The 14,459-nt window shown below is 43.3% G+C and overlaps 1 protein-coding gene across 7 annotated transcripts in view; it reads left to right on the forward strand.

The window, feature by feature from the left end:
• Positions 1-1,558, forward strand: part of FRMD4B (FERM domain containing 4B) — a 233,365-nt gene extending 231,807 nt beyond the window's left edge. For all 7 annotated transcript variants that reach the window (XM_081901464.1, XM_081901461.1, XM_081901460.1 and 4 more), the window contains one exon: positions 1,174-1,558. In XM_081901464.1, coding sequence (XP_081757590.1) covers positions 1,174-1,294 — 121 coding nt within the window. In that variant the 3' untranslated portion in view covers positions 1,295-1,558. The remainder of the gene's footprint in view (positions 1-1,173) is intronic.
• The last annotated feature ends 12,901 nt before the right edge of the window (positions 1,559-14,459 follow it).

The raw sequence follows: 14,459 nt of genomic DNA on the forward strand, positions 1-14,459 counted from the left end.
TCTTTACTCCGCCTGTTACCCATAAAAACAAAGGCCTTCTGTCCAGGAGGTTGCTTGTGCCTGAAATATGAGATTGTGTTTAAATGCACTTTTGCTGAGTGCAGCCAGCAGAGTGTAGCAGTGACCGTTTTGTGCATGGTTTATAGTGGGCTGCCGTGTTCTTACTGCTGAACTGGCTTGGGTGAAGCTGTCTAGTGAGGTACTGACATCAGCTTCATTCTCCACACTGCATTCTTAAGGACAGTAAAGCATCCCAGCCGCTGGTTCATTTAAGTCTTTGCAGTGTTCAGTTTTTTAACAGGGTGGCTAAAGGTTACGTTATAATCATATTTAATTTTATTACTAATTGCCTGAGTTTTCTCACCTAATGCCAAACACTGAGGAGAGTGGCCATTATTTTGGCAGCTTTACACAAAGGCCTGATTTAACTGTAATACTAAATGATGGCTTAGTGCTCTGTGCATGATATTCTCTTCTCCAGCAGTGCGGGTGCAATAAGGTGATGGGATGTTTTCCTCTGCTACTGTCTGTTAACTGCAGTGTCCCAAACCTAACCTGTGATTAACCTCAACTACAATTTGTTTAAACAAGCCAACATCATAAACAACAGCTTATTTCATTGGCTCCAATCCAGAACACTGACCAGTGCTCCCATTGCCAGTTCTGGAAGAAGCAGGTCCTTTTACTCTTAAGAGACCCTTCATCTGTCACTGGCTGTGGAGGAGCCCAGTTTGCAGGCTTTTCACTGTCATAGTGTGTCAAAACTACCATCTTGGTGGGCTGTGTTTATACATGTGCTGTGACCTAACCTGGACTCTGCAGAATAGGATGAGAGAGAAATGCCAAGCAAATACTCTGATATGTCTTTTCTTGATGGGTATTTATGTTCCAAACATTGTAACCGGTCAATTGCCAGGGGCTCATAATCTGTAATTAAATACACGGTTGATCTGTCACCGAAACCAATATTCACTGTGGCCATTATCTACTTCCTGGGTCTTTACTGCTCCAGCATCATACTGGTGCAAGTACTCTTGATTCCACTTTCAAATCTCACTGCTTTGAGGATAAGGTTCTATTGAATATAAATGAGTCTGTCCAAGTGTGCTATTGAACAGTACCTGAATTTGCAGTTCATCTTGCATATCACTAATAGCCATTATGTTTTTACAGGATGTACGCCGAAACAAGCCAGTTGGGCAGCAGCGACAGGGACCAGTTGGAAGGCGATTTGCAAGACGGTGACCAGAGACTGTTCTGGCATGAGGATTCGAAGCCTGGGACTTTAGTGTGAGCCTAGCCTTGGCTTCAGTTACCCCATGTGCCTTGCACCTTTATGCTGTTCTACAAAACAAACAAAACTTAGCTTCCTGGTGCAACTCAGAAGTGAGGACTGTTATGGGAGGATGAAGTATTCAGCGAGACAAAGCTGCAGGTTCTTATCCACGTTAGCACAACAACATGAATCCAAATAGACCAAAATGAGGAAGAGATCTGTTTTAAATCTCCTACCGCAAAATGCAGCCTTTGGTTGAAGTATTTTGGAAAGCACTTTTTTTTTGAAACAACGGAAAGAAGATGATGGTGCAAACTTCAAAAAAATGTGAAAAGGGGATTCTTGTTGGGACCATTTTAGGAGCACAATTCAGAGAGAAAGAAAATTACAACGGTGGAGTCGCTTCTGTCGTAGCAACTGCTGATCAAGAAGACGAGTTTGTGGGCCACAGGGCAGAAGGTTGACTTTGCAGCACTACTTGAAGGATGTTTGGGGTTTTAAACAGTATTTTGAATGAGGTTAAAGATGTTTTTTAAGATGTGCTGTCCTGAATGTCTCTTTCTCATCGAAGCACCATGAAAAGAAAAGAAGCAGTAGTTGCACATTGCAATGTACCGCATCAATCTGTGGCAGCAGGGTGGCTGTTTTCTGGAAAGTGCAAGCAGGCATCTTCAAATTGCTTCCTAGGGGGGAGTAATTTTACACCTCTCCATGATAAATTTTCATTTATGCAAGAATGCATGCAGGTTTAAATGTGGAATGCACAGGGAAACACTTGGTTTTGATACATCTTAAGAAACAGAAAGTTTGTGAGAATATTTGCATTACTGATGTGACAATATGTACAATGCATTGAACGGCTTCACTCTATTCACCAGTATTATTTTTTAAAAAACAAACAAACAGTGGCCACAATTGCACTTAGCAGTAATACCAAGTTGGTGCCTTAAAAATCAAAGGGCATTTAAATTGTAAAATCTGCTATCTGTGAAAAGCAGGTGCACTATGCATTCGCTGGTCCCAGTCAATGAAGCCAGGAGTAGAGCAGAAGACTTGAATAGCCCCGTCTTCTCTCCTGGTGCAACCTCTCACCTTCAAGATGTGATCAGTGTTCATTATCTGTTGTCCAAGGGGAGAGAGAGAGAGAGAGAGAGAGAGAGAGAGAGAGAGAGAGAGAGAAAGGGGGAAGGAGCACCAGGGTGGAGAATGAACTGGCTTGAGCTGACAGTAGCTGTCTTCACACAATAACGAAGAGGCGACACAGATATAAATGGACCGCAAGGCTGTGTGTTCACCCCGCCCTTGAGGCTGCATGATTCATTCTGACCCCTTTTGTGTTGAAGGGAGCCTTTTTATCCCTGCAAGCTCCCTGCATGATTTAAGAATCCTGAATGACAAGCTTACATGGGTAGAAAAAGTCTCTCCACTTGTTATCCCTCACCATATGAGGTGTCTTTTGTGACCTCAAGTACTTTTCTTTCCATGTTGCCGCCTTCATACAAGTAATATGTGAAGAAGACTAACATAGCCATCTGGGGGGTCTGTGAATGGAAACCTGTTTCCACTCATGTGAATTGCCTCCTATATAGATCGGGGCAACCGAGTGATGAATTAGCATGTAAACAAAATAAGTGAATCTTTTTTTCTGTGCAAACAAAGGAAGAACTCAACTGCAGGTTTTATCTAGGAGGGATAAGCCTACCTCATATCATCTACCTGTAGGAACAAATTAGCTAAAGTTTACCTAGTGTAATTTTGCAAACTTAAAAAAAATATTTTTGTTTCTCAGCTATACTGTGCTTCAGGATTCTATCCAATGGTGCTGTTTGGGGATCTTCCTTTTAAAAAACAAAAACAAAATGCAGAATGAATCACTCCTTGTTATTGTGAATGGAAAAGTTTCGGGGGGTGGGAAGGTTTTCGAACCTTTTCTTTTTTTACTGATACTCCAAATCATGTAAAAAGAATTCTATAAATATATATATATATATACAGAGAGATTCTGAATTTGTTAAGCTGGTCCTTAGTCATTTGTATTATTAGAGTTAAAGTTTGGAATAAACGTGGAAAAAAGAAACAAAAATAATAATTTATTTCTTTTGTGCATATTTGTATAGCCTTTTAGAAACAAGGATATCTTTTTTTGCCTATTCTTTTACTACTCCTGACTTTTTAAAGACCTATGATTTTGTATAGGTCAATAAACTCAAAAAGTATGCTACTAAACATTTCCCGTATTCTCTATTTTTGTTTGTTTTTTGTTTTTACCTTTTGGCATCCCAAAGTTCTGGTGTGGATTGCAACTTAAATACACAGGTTATGATCTAGTCAAAGAAAAGCACTGAAAGATGTGCTTGCTTCTCTCTCAAGGTACTCCATTCTTGGCTTATTGTGAATGTAGGCCTCTTCCCCTCTTCTTTTTTCCTCTTCTCAAGAGCATGCATGTACGTTTTATAGTGTGCGTGTTTGTTGTACCAGAATTTCCCATTACCACATGCCAGCGACATGCCTGTGGCATAAACATCTCTGAAGAAAAGGGCACATGAGAAATTAAACCCTCCTCAACTCTGTCAGCCCCTTCCCACCAACCATGCACAACTCCTTCGGTAGGCTGGCCTCATGTGAGACTTTTCCTTCACAACATTGTAAAATAATTCATAAGCAGGTCAACTAACGTATACGGGTTGTGGGTAGCTCATAGATTTCCATCCACTTCAGGACCAGACTCTGGCCGTGTGTGTGTGGTGGTGGTGTTAATTGCTTGTAGGGGAAAACCACAATGGTTTGGGACCATTGCATGAGGGAAGTGGGATTTTACCCTTTGCCCTCTTTGTGCTACTGATCCAAATCCCCATACTGATTATTGATTTTAAAAAAACACAAAGCCCAGATGACATGAAAATAGCTAAGAAATCCTCTGAGCAGATCCTCTCCCCCGCCCCCATCTTCTATCCTATTCCTTCTCTGAGACTGGCAAAAAAACACCCTTATTTTTATCAAAGCTACATTATTTTACTTTAATACAGGCAAAAGCAAACTCGGCCCTCCAGATATTTTTGAGACTACAACTCCCATCATCCCTGACCACTGGTCCTGTTAGCTAGGGATGATGGGAGTTGTAGTCCCAAAACATTTGGAGGGCCGAGTTTGCCTATGCCTGCTTTAAGATGTATGACATGTCCAGTTTTCCCCTGGCTGGTAGCACCAGGTATGGGCAACCCAGGGTACGTCGCACAGCTTTTACCAGCACATGTTTGGTTCTGCTCCAGCTTGCAGAAAGGTGGAAACACAGGGTGCCAAAAATGTGATCAGAACCACAAGGAGTTTGGAACTGATGGGAGTTGTGGTTCAACAATAGCTGGAGAGCTATAGCAGGTTGGTAACAGCTGATCAGGAAGAATTCAGCTATATATTGAAATCGCCTTAAGAAAGCAAACATTCTTTAGCAATGTCAGGCTTGTTTGGGATATTTGACCACATGCCTAAGGCAGTCCTTCTAAGGTCCAGACCCTCACCCACCTGCTCTACAGCCACTTAGAAGATATCTAGACCAACCCCCAAATCTCACAATACAATTTCTGCTTTTTTTATGAAGTCTTCTACCTCAACTAGTGATCGTAATTTGTATTTCTTGTTTTAGGCAGCGCCCATCTTTGTGCATGATGTAAATAGTACAAGAAGAGAAAAAATATACCTGCCCTCAAAAGCCTGCACGCAGGAAACTACAGCAGAAAAGACAGGGAGTGGAGGCAGGCGTAAATGGGCAAAATACATCAGTTGTTTCTGTTATAAATGATTGGGCTCGGTTTCACAGAAATTCCTACTCAAAGGGGCATTGGCTCCACATTTTGAGTCTATTTGAGCAGGCATAAGGGCTAAAAAGCTGCTTTAAGAACAACAACAAAAGGAGAGGTTGAATAAAGTAGAACCATCCATACTGATATTTTTCCTCCCAAGTAACCACCATTATGGTGTGCCACAATTACATTACTAGTACATAATATAGGGGTAGGTTGATGAAATTATTTTTAAGGGATGGTGTCAACATAGGTTTGCCCTCTTTTGTGGTTTTGTCATGCTGATCTGGAACATCACAGATACAGCTTGTACCTGACCACACCCTGGAAAACCTTTGAAAAGCGAAGCAGGAAAATGGCAAGCTGTAAATCATAGCACTCATTAGCAGAGCCATCCTATGAGTCTACTCAAAAGCAAGTCCAGTTCTATAGGGCTTACTCCAAGAGAAATGCATTTAGAAATTTGCCTCCTCTGAATACTCGCAAGTCCACTTTAATGTACTAATGCCTGCAAAAATGTTAACTGTACACATGGCTCAAGCAAAACACATTCTGTTGTATGAGTTGCAGGCAATTAAAACAATCACAAAAAAGCAAATTTCTTCCTGCCCCTTGAAAAAGAAGGTAAGTCCTGACCCCCAGAGAAACATTTTCTGAACGCCTTGGAACTACTACTCATTCCAAAAGCCCATCTCCTGCTCCAGTCATTTATCTTCTTTCATGGCAAGGGTAATAGGGTGTAGTGAGGGGATGAGAAATGGCCCCATTGCAATATAAATTCACATGGTTCGTTCACTGGACTAGGTAGACAGTTCCGTAACTCACTCTCTTCTGTTTAGAAAGTGTTACTTGAAATGCACCAAAAGGAAAGCTACTCGACTCCCACACTACATACTGCCTCCAACAGCGGAAGTAGAATATAGCCATTGTGATCAATGGCTACTGGCCATGATGAATATGTTCTAGCTCCATGGTTACAGATAGCCAACTTCTGGAAATCACAAATGTGGCGAGTGCTGTGGCGCTCAGGTCTTGCTCTTGGGTTTCTCGTAAGCATCTGGTTGGCCACTGTGAGAACAGGATGGATAATTGACTAAATCAGTCATTGCCTTGATCACACAGCCTCTTCTTACAAGCTTGTGAATAAACTCTGTTGGGTTTTTTCCAGTTAACAGAGGGGGGTACCAGTTCTTAGGTTCTTTTCAATTTACAGGGACCTTCACTGGCTTCTCTATAAATATGTAGACCCTTTGGCAGAGTTCCCCTGACTTATTCGTTCTTCACATGTTGTTGCATACAATAATCCAGTTTCTTATTTAGATGTGAATTTGGCTGCTGTCAAATAGTCAAGTGGCAGAAAAGGAAGGAAGGGAAATACTAGTTTCAGCTTCTCTGGCTTTGCAGGTCCTTCTGGCTCAGCTGCCACATCTGGGAGAAAAAAATTAAGTGCCAGTAAAATCTCAACCGATACCGAGTCGGTCAGTGCCATAAAGCCATTGCCCAGCAAAACAGCTTTTCCCCAGCAAGTTGATGCCATGACTGGTTTAACAACCTCGTCAACGCAGGGCACACCTCAGGTGCTGACAACTACAAAGGCTTGCCATCCCTCCTCCCTTTCTCTTAGCAAAGCGAAGTATACTGTTGGGGAAATAAACAGTAGCTGGCAAGCCTCTCAGCGGAACAAAATGTTCTCCATGATTGTTCCAATATAGCCCTTTGTGCCGCCTTCCCAAGCTCAGACTAGACTGTCACCACGGAAATAAGGGATGTTCGTGAAAGAGAACGCACTCTGCAATTAACTGGTGGGTCCGTGTTTTTGACATATAATTGATCATATCCTGGGTAGCTCAGCTGGTTAGAGTGTGCTGCTGATAATGCAAAGGTTTCAAGTTCGATCCCCGTATGGGACAGCTGCATATTCCTGCATTGAAGGGGGTTGGACTAGATGATCCTCAGGGTCCCTTCCAACTCTACGAGTCTATAAATCAACATTCAATCAACTTATTTAAGCATTTGCTTGCCTAAGAAAGCCACAATTGATTGGGCAGTAGGTTTTAAAAATCTATTTTGTTTTATTTCCTTACATTTATATTCTTCTTCTGAGATGGAACCTAAGATGGCATACTGTGGTTCCTAGGCAGTCACCCATCCAGACACAGCTTCATTTGCTTTCAGACCATACATACCCTGGGGTGACCTAGAAAACCTGTAAGCAGCACATGCTGTTGTATTCCCCTTCCTTCTTATGATGACCTCTAGCACACACGTGAGCTCACTCTGAAAACCAACAAAGCATGCCTTTAACTTCAGAACTAATGCTTTCTTTATGCGAAAATTGAATTGATTGATTGATTGATTGATTGATTGATCAAGCAATCAAGTACCGGTAACTGTAACCCATGAGTTAATTGACTAGTATGTATTTATGGGGATAAAACATCTTCCCTTTTTAATCACATGCTATTCCATCAATTTACATCAGGGGTCAGCAAACTTTTTCAGCAGGGGGCCGGTCCACTATCCCTCAGACCTTGCAAGGGGCCGGACTATATTTTTTTTGGGGGGGATGAATGAATTCCTATGCCCCACAAATAACCCAGAGATAAAAGCACACATTCTACTCATATAAAAACACCAGGCAGGCCCCACAAGTAACCCAGAGATGCATTTTAAATAAAAGGACACATTCTACTCATGTAAAAACATACTGATTTTTAAATCCGCAGGCTGGATTTAGAAGGTGATTTGGCCAGATCTTGCCTTAGTTTGCCTACCCATGACTTACTTGGTTAGTGCTGAAGTAAATAAGGCCAAAGGGGGCCTCTGAGAAACAAAAGGGAGGAAACTCTGAGGTTTGCAGACATACAAATATGCAGGGGCAAGACATGCACACCTAAAAAGCACCCCAGTCCAGTGAAGACTAAGCATGCTCATTAATCACAGAATATTGTCAGCTGGAAATTAAAAATGGGCATTTATTAAGGTGGGTAGAATGCTCTTATTGGAGGAAATTACTGGCCAGAATGCTAAAGGGGAAGACTTCAGTTAGCAGGTGAGAAAACATTGCAACACTTTATGGATGGTCCCAGGATAAAAACTAGTGTGTGTGTGGTTTAAAACAATACTAAACATGTCTATGGTGCTGGAGGAGACTCTTGAGAGTCCCATGGACTGCAAGAAGATCAAACCTATCCATTCTGAAGGAAATCAGCCCTGAGTGCTCCACTGGAAGGACAGATCGTGAAGCTGAGACTCCAATACTTTGGCCAGCTCATGAAAAGAGAAGACTCCCTGGAAAAGACCCTGATGTTGGGAAAGATGGAGGGCACAAGGAGAAGGGGATGGCAGAGGATGAGATGGTTGGACAGTGTTCTCGAAGCTACCAGCATAAGTTTGACTAAACTGCGGGAGGCAGTGGAAGACAGGAGTGCCAGGCGTGCTCTGGTCCATGGGGTCACGAAGAGTCGGACACGACTAAACGACTAAACAACAACAAACATGTCTATAGCTCACTTAAAAATGTTAGGAGTGATTCACTGGAAGATTTTAGTGAATGTGAAGAATGAGAAGATACTGTAAACAAAAATATGTATCAGACACCATCGTAAGACTTAAGTGAAACCAACTGGATACAGAAACTGACCAAAGGCCTCTGTGAAACAACAGAATTGCTACCACATTTGCAAACCCACGCAACAACAATGCTATGACACATTGCATCCAGACTCAGATTGTATCTTAAATTATTTCTTTGATGCATGTAAGCTGTAGTCCGAAAAATAACCGCTTCTGCACATGACGAGGAATTGACTATCAAGCTACTTTGTGTCAGCTCTGCTAAAACATCTGCACTACCGAGGCAGGTCTAGTGTTCCTGCATTGAAATACAAAGTCCTAAAGTGCTTGGGTCACTCAGATCATTTGGAGGATCAGTGTTAGCTGTTCCCCAGTTTTTCAGAAGCCGGATTGCTTTCAACTGAAAGTTGGGCTTTTGGTATTGCTGACCCCATCCTGTGGAATACTCTTCTGACTGAGATTTAGCAGACATCCTCGCTGCTAACTTTCAGAAGGCCTTTTCACACTGTCATTTAAACTGTCTCAAGAGTCAGTCATTTTTATTATTATTTCATGTAGGCTTTGTGGTATTTATTTAATGTATTGTACTTGGATATATTGTTGTGCTCCGCCTTGATATTTTATGTGGAGTGCGCAGTTTATGAATATTTAAGTAAATAAACCTTGGGTTATATGGAAACCCTAGAGTTTTATTCTAGCAATGATGTCTCTTACAACCAGGGTATTTTTTTGAGGCATTTACTCAATTTGCCTCCCTGCTGTTCATAACCCTTTGCTAAAGCATTGCAGGGTGTTACACTAGACGACCTCTTGGGTCCCTTCCAACTCTTTGATTCTATTGTGCCCCCTTCAGTAAAAAGAGCCATCTACTTCTGTAGTTGGAATTTGAAAACCATCAAAGTGTTTCCCCTTAATTCTCTTTTCTCAATTCAAAAACAGTTCTTTCATCCTTCCCTCTTGGGAGCTGTGTTCTGCATCTGTTATCAGAGATGGAAGGTGTTAAAAGGGCATCTCATCTAAACTTCTCAAGAGGCAGGGCTACCCGTCCATTAGTAGCTGCCTGCACATCAGCCTTGGCAATCCAGACCACAATAAGCTGCCAGCATGGAGCAAATGCATTGCAGGAGGTGTCTGCAGAGGGGGGGGGGGAACTCCAGCTGACACAGCCTTACATACCAAACCAAGTCACATGCTGCAGGAAAAGGCATCTTCATAGCTCTACTCTGAGACCTACTATGAGTGAGGGGCGTTGTTGCTGTTGGCCTTTCGTACCTTTCTTTTAGATCTTGTGATAGATGTGGAAGTTGTTCAGTTAGGGTGTATATTTTCAATGTTTTATTTATAACTACCTTTGTTATATTGCAGCTATGTTTTCTTTTCAATGCTGCAAAAATAAATAAAGGTAAAGGACCCCTGGATGGTTAAAGGTAAAGGTAAAGGTAGCCCTGATCATTAAGTCCAGTCGCAGATGACTCTGGGGTTGTGGCGCTCATCTCACTTTACAGGCCGAGGGAGCCGGTGTTTGTCCACAGACAGCTTTTCGGGTCATATGGGGGTAGCATGACTAAACTGCTTCTGGCGCAATGAGACACTGTGACGGAAGCCAGAGAGCATGGAAGCACCATTCACCTTCCCGCCACAGTGGTACCTATTTATCTACTTGCACTGGCATGCTTTCAAACTGCTAGGTTGGCAGGAGCTGGTACAGAGCAATGGGAGTTCACCCAGTTGCAGGGATTTGAACCACCGACCTTCTGATCGGCAAGCCCAAGAGGCTCAGTGGTTTAGACCACAGCACCACCCACATCCCCATTGTTGTAAGCCATCTTGAGCACAGTTTGAACTGGGGAAAGGTGGCATACAAATAAAACTATGTATGTATGTATTTTACAAAAATTGAGAATCAATGCACACACAAAAGGTCCCTGCCCACAAAAAGCTGACAATCTAAAATAGACAATGGGAAAAGAAACAAGAGGGGGGAAGGTGAGGGAGACAGTACAAAATGACATGCACAGCATGTACATTTAAGCATGCTCACGGCTGGGAACAAGGACTTTCTGAAAAGGGAGTTTCCGAGGAAGGAGTCCAAGGAAGAGAAAGAGATGGCGCCAAGCTCATTGGCAGAAGCACATAAAACAGTAAGTGACATTTAGACTGTGGAAAGAGTTGGAAGAATGAAAGCATGGGCAGGAATATAATGGGAAGCAAGGATCACAAAATAGCTTTGAAGGTAAGTATTAGTTCACTTATATATGCCTGTTGTCTTTGTCCATGGAGTTTTCTTGGCAGGGATACTGGAGTGGCTTGCCGGTTCCTCCTCCAGGTGGATCACGTTTGGTCAAAACTCTCCACTATGACCTGTTCATCTTGGGTGCCCTGCTCGGCATAGTTCATAGCTTCTCTGAGTTCTTCAAGCCCCTTCGCCACGGCAAGGCAGTGATCCATGAAGGGGCGACAGAGGACGAGATGGTTGGATAGTGTTTTCGAGGTTACCAGCATGTGTTTGACCAAACTGCGGGAGGCAGTGGAGGACAGAGGTGCCTGGCGTTCTCTGGTCCATGGGGTCATGAAGAGTCGGACACGACTAAACGACTAAACAACAACAAATTAGTTCACTTCCATGCTATTTCAGGCAGTCCCACAGCGACTGAAGTGACATGATTACAGTACAGTGGTACCTTGGGTTACAAACAACTCGGGTTACAAACACTTTGGGTTACAGACTCCGCTAACCCGGAAGCAGTACCTCAGGTTAAGAAATTTACCTAAGGATGAGAACAAAAATTGCACGGGGGCAGCAGGAGGTCCCATTAGCTAAAGTGGTACCTCAGGTTAAGAATGGTTTCAGGGTAAGAACGGACCTCCGGAACGAATTAAGTTTGTAACCAGAGGTATCACTGTATTCTCAGGGAAGCCATGCAGCCTCTTCAAATGCAGTAGGCAGCTCTTGGCCTCTGGCAGAATCATGAGAGCTACAGCTTGTGGTGGATAAAAGCAGGTTTCTAGTCCTCATTGTTGCAAAATAATACAGGGACAGTGAGGAGGCCTGCCTGATCACAGCTGGAAAGGAGTTCCATAAAATTGGGTCTGCAATACTAAATATGTGGTGCCTGGTGGAAACGAGCCAGGTATCTGAGACGGGGGCGGGGGGGGGTCACTAATAGTGAGTCCCCTTAAGATCTCAGTTGATTGAGCAAGGGTATATGGGATCAAGTGGTCCTTATATAGACCTATGTTGTTAAGGGTCTTGTAAATTAATGCAAGAACCGTGAACCTGACTCAGTAACATATGGGCAGCCAGTGCAAGCTTTTCAGAACCAGAGTTAAATGCTGGTGATAGTGTGTTCCCATCAACAGTCCAGCTACATTGTTTTGTTTTAGGACGCGGGTGGCGCTGTGGTCTAAACCACTGAGCCTCTTGGGCTTGCCGATCACCGTTGCTCTATCTCAGCTGCTGCCAACCTAGCAGCTCGAAAGCACGCCAGTGTGAGTAGATAAATAGGTACCGCTGTGGCAGGAAGGTGAATGGTGTTTCTGTGCGCTAGTTTCCGTCACAGTGTTCCATTGCGCCAGAAGTATTTTAGTCATGCTGGCCACATGACCCGGAAAGCTGTCTGTGAACAAACGCCAGTTCCCTCAGTCTGAAAGTAAAATGAGTGAGCACTGCAACCCCATAGTCGCCTTTGACTAGACTTAACCGTCCAAGGGTCCTTTACCTTTTTGCATCAGCTGGAGCCTCTGTTTGAGGCCCAAGGGCAGCTCCATGTAGAGCACATCACAGTAATTGACCCTATATTCATGCCTCAATGCATTCATCACCATGGCCAGACCACCCCAGTCCAAAAACACCCATAGTTGGTGTACTGGTAAAAGGCACTCCTAGCCATTTGGGCTATCTGGGATTCCAGTGACAAAGATCGATCCAAGAGCACTCCTAAGCTCCAAACCCATTCTTTTAGTGGGAGAACAACCTCATCCAGAGCTTTTATCTTAGCCACCACTGCCCAGGGCCTTTCTGTGCTCCAACAACCCCATGCATGGGTTTAGGACATGTCTGCAAATTACTAAGATGACAAGTTCTCTCTCACAAGGGAATGTCTCTGAATTATAAAATTGTTTTTAAAATTCTTACAATTTTAAAACAACCAATATAACAAAACCAGCATGAGCCAACCAGATGTCTCAAGGAACCACACAATCAGAGGTACACAGATTCTTAAACATGGAGGCTTCAACAAGCTTTCATGGATCATGGCTAATAGTTACCTCAGCTCCTTCGTTAATGTGTCTAATTCCATCTTTAGTTATCTAAGAAAGTGATATTTCCATTACTAATGTATCTAGCAATGTGTTTCCTCCTTCAAGCATTTTGGGTACCGGACAATTGCAAACAACGATCATCTTTAAGGGGGGGAAATATTTGGCATCCGTGTAAATAATCTACGGGCGAAATCCCTTTGCCTTTTTTCAGCTAGAGTAATGAGGACCTCTAGTGTCTCATCTGCCTCACTACAGGCTGAATGGGCTTTTCCATGGGTGGTTGTTTTGTTTTAAAAGGGGGGGGGCAAACTAAATATGCTCAAGAATTAAGTTTTAATAGAAAATCCAGTGTTATCTAATGCTTGCCCTGTTCATTCGTGTCTTGCTTATGGATCCTTTGCATTGATCACATCTTTCTTTCTTTCTTTCTTTCTTTCTTTCTTTCTTTCTTTCTTTCTTTCTTTCTTTCTTTCTTTCTTTCTTTCTTTATTAAAATTTCCGCACTGCCAATATTAAGAAAAAAATATAACAGTAGCAGAGACGGAAGGGGGAATGCGGCTGGTTTGGTTGCCCTGGGTGTGGAGTCTGGGGGGTGCCACACGTATGATGTAGAATGGAAAGTGGGGGGCATCGATGTAGCCAGGATTTCTGTTAGGGGCAAAAGAACCTCAGATTTGTATTGATTTAGGGGCGGCAGCTGCCCCTTGCCCCCCCCATTGGCTACACCCATGAAGGGAGAGGGTGCAGAATGTTGGTGTCACACAGGGCACTGCTGAAATTTGAGACCCCCAAGGTCCACCACGCAGAGGTGGAGCTAGCTGCCCCAGGGGAGCAGCGCAGCGATGTCACCCTCAGGGATGACACCCGGGGCAGACCGCACCTACCGCACCCCCCTTTCTCCGCCAGTGCCGCCACGGATGGTGGTGAACTGCTTATATTACCCCCATAATACAAAATTCATCTGTAGATCATATGGATCATTAACACAACGGCATAACCTTTCAGGGAAAGCCTGGGTGAAGATAAAAAAAAGAGAAGACGACATGTTTCCATTTAGGTGGGTGACATCAATGGCTGGGTTTCACATTCAAAACCTTTCACATATTGTTTCTCTCTACCTTACTCACAACAACCCAGTAAGGTAGGAAGTATTCACCTTCCTGTATGCTATGCCAGGAGCTCTGTCTGAAGCTGATAGATTGTCAGTCTATATAAGCACTAAGCATGGGTGTAGCTTGGGGGGCAGGTGCCCCCCCCATCCACAAAAATTATTCAAAAGCATTTAAAGCACTCAATTAACAGAGGTTCTGGTCCCTCTTCCCAGAGAAGCCTGCCCCCATAATGTCCTCTTTTGGGGGGTATATTTACCCATGATTTTCTCCCCGAAAAGCTCAACAGCTTGGCTGGGGGGGGATCTCAACAACTTTGGCTCCTCCTCCCTAACAAAAACCCTGGCTATGCCCATGGCACTAAGTGAGATCATAAGCAAGCAGACTATCAGCATTCCAGCGAAGTTTGTCATTTACACTTACGTTTTGTTTCAAAAT

This window comes from Podarcis melisellensis (assembly GCF_964234715.1).
Source record: "Podarcis melisellensis genome assembly, chromosome: 2".
In the NCBI taxonomy this organism is placed as follows: domain Eukaryota; kingdom Metazoa; phylum Chordata; class Lepidosauria; order Squamata; family Lacertidae; genus Podarcis; species Podarcis melisellensis.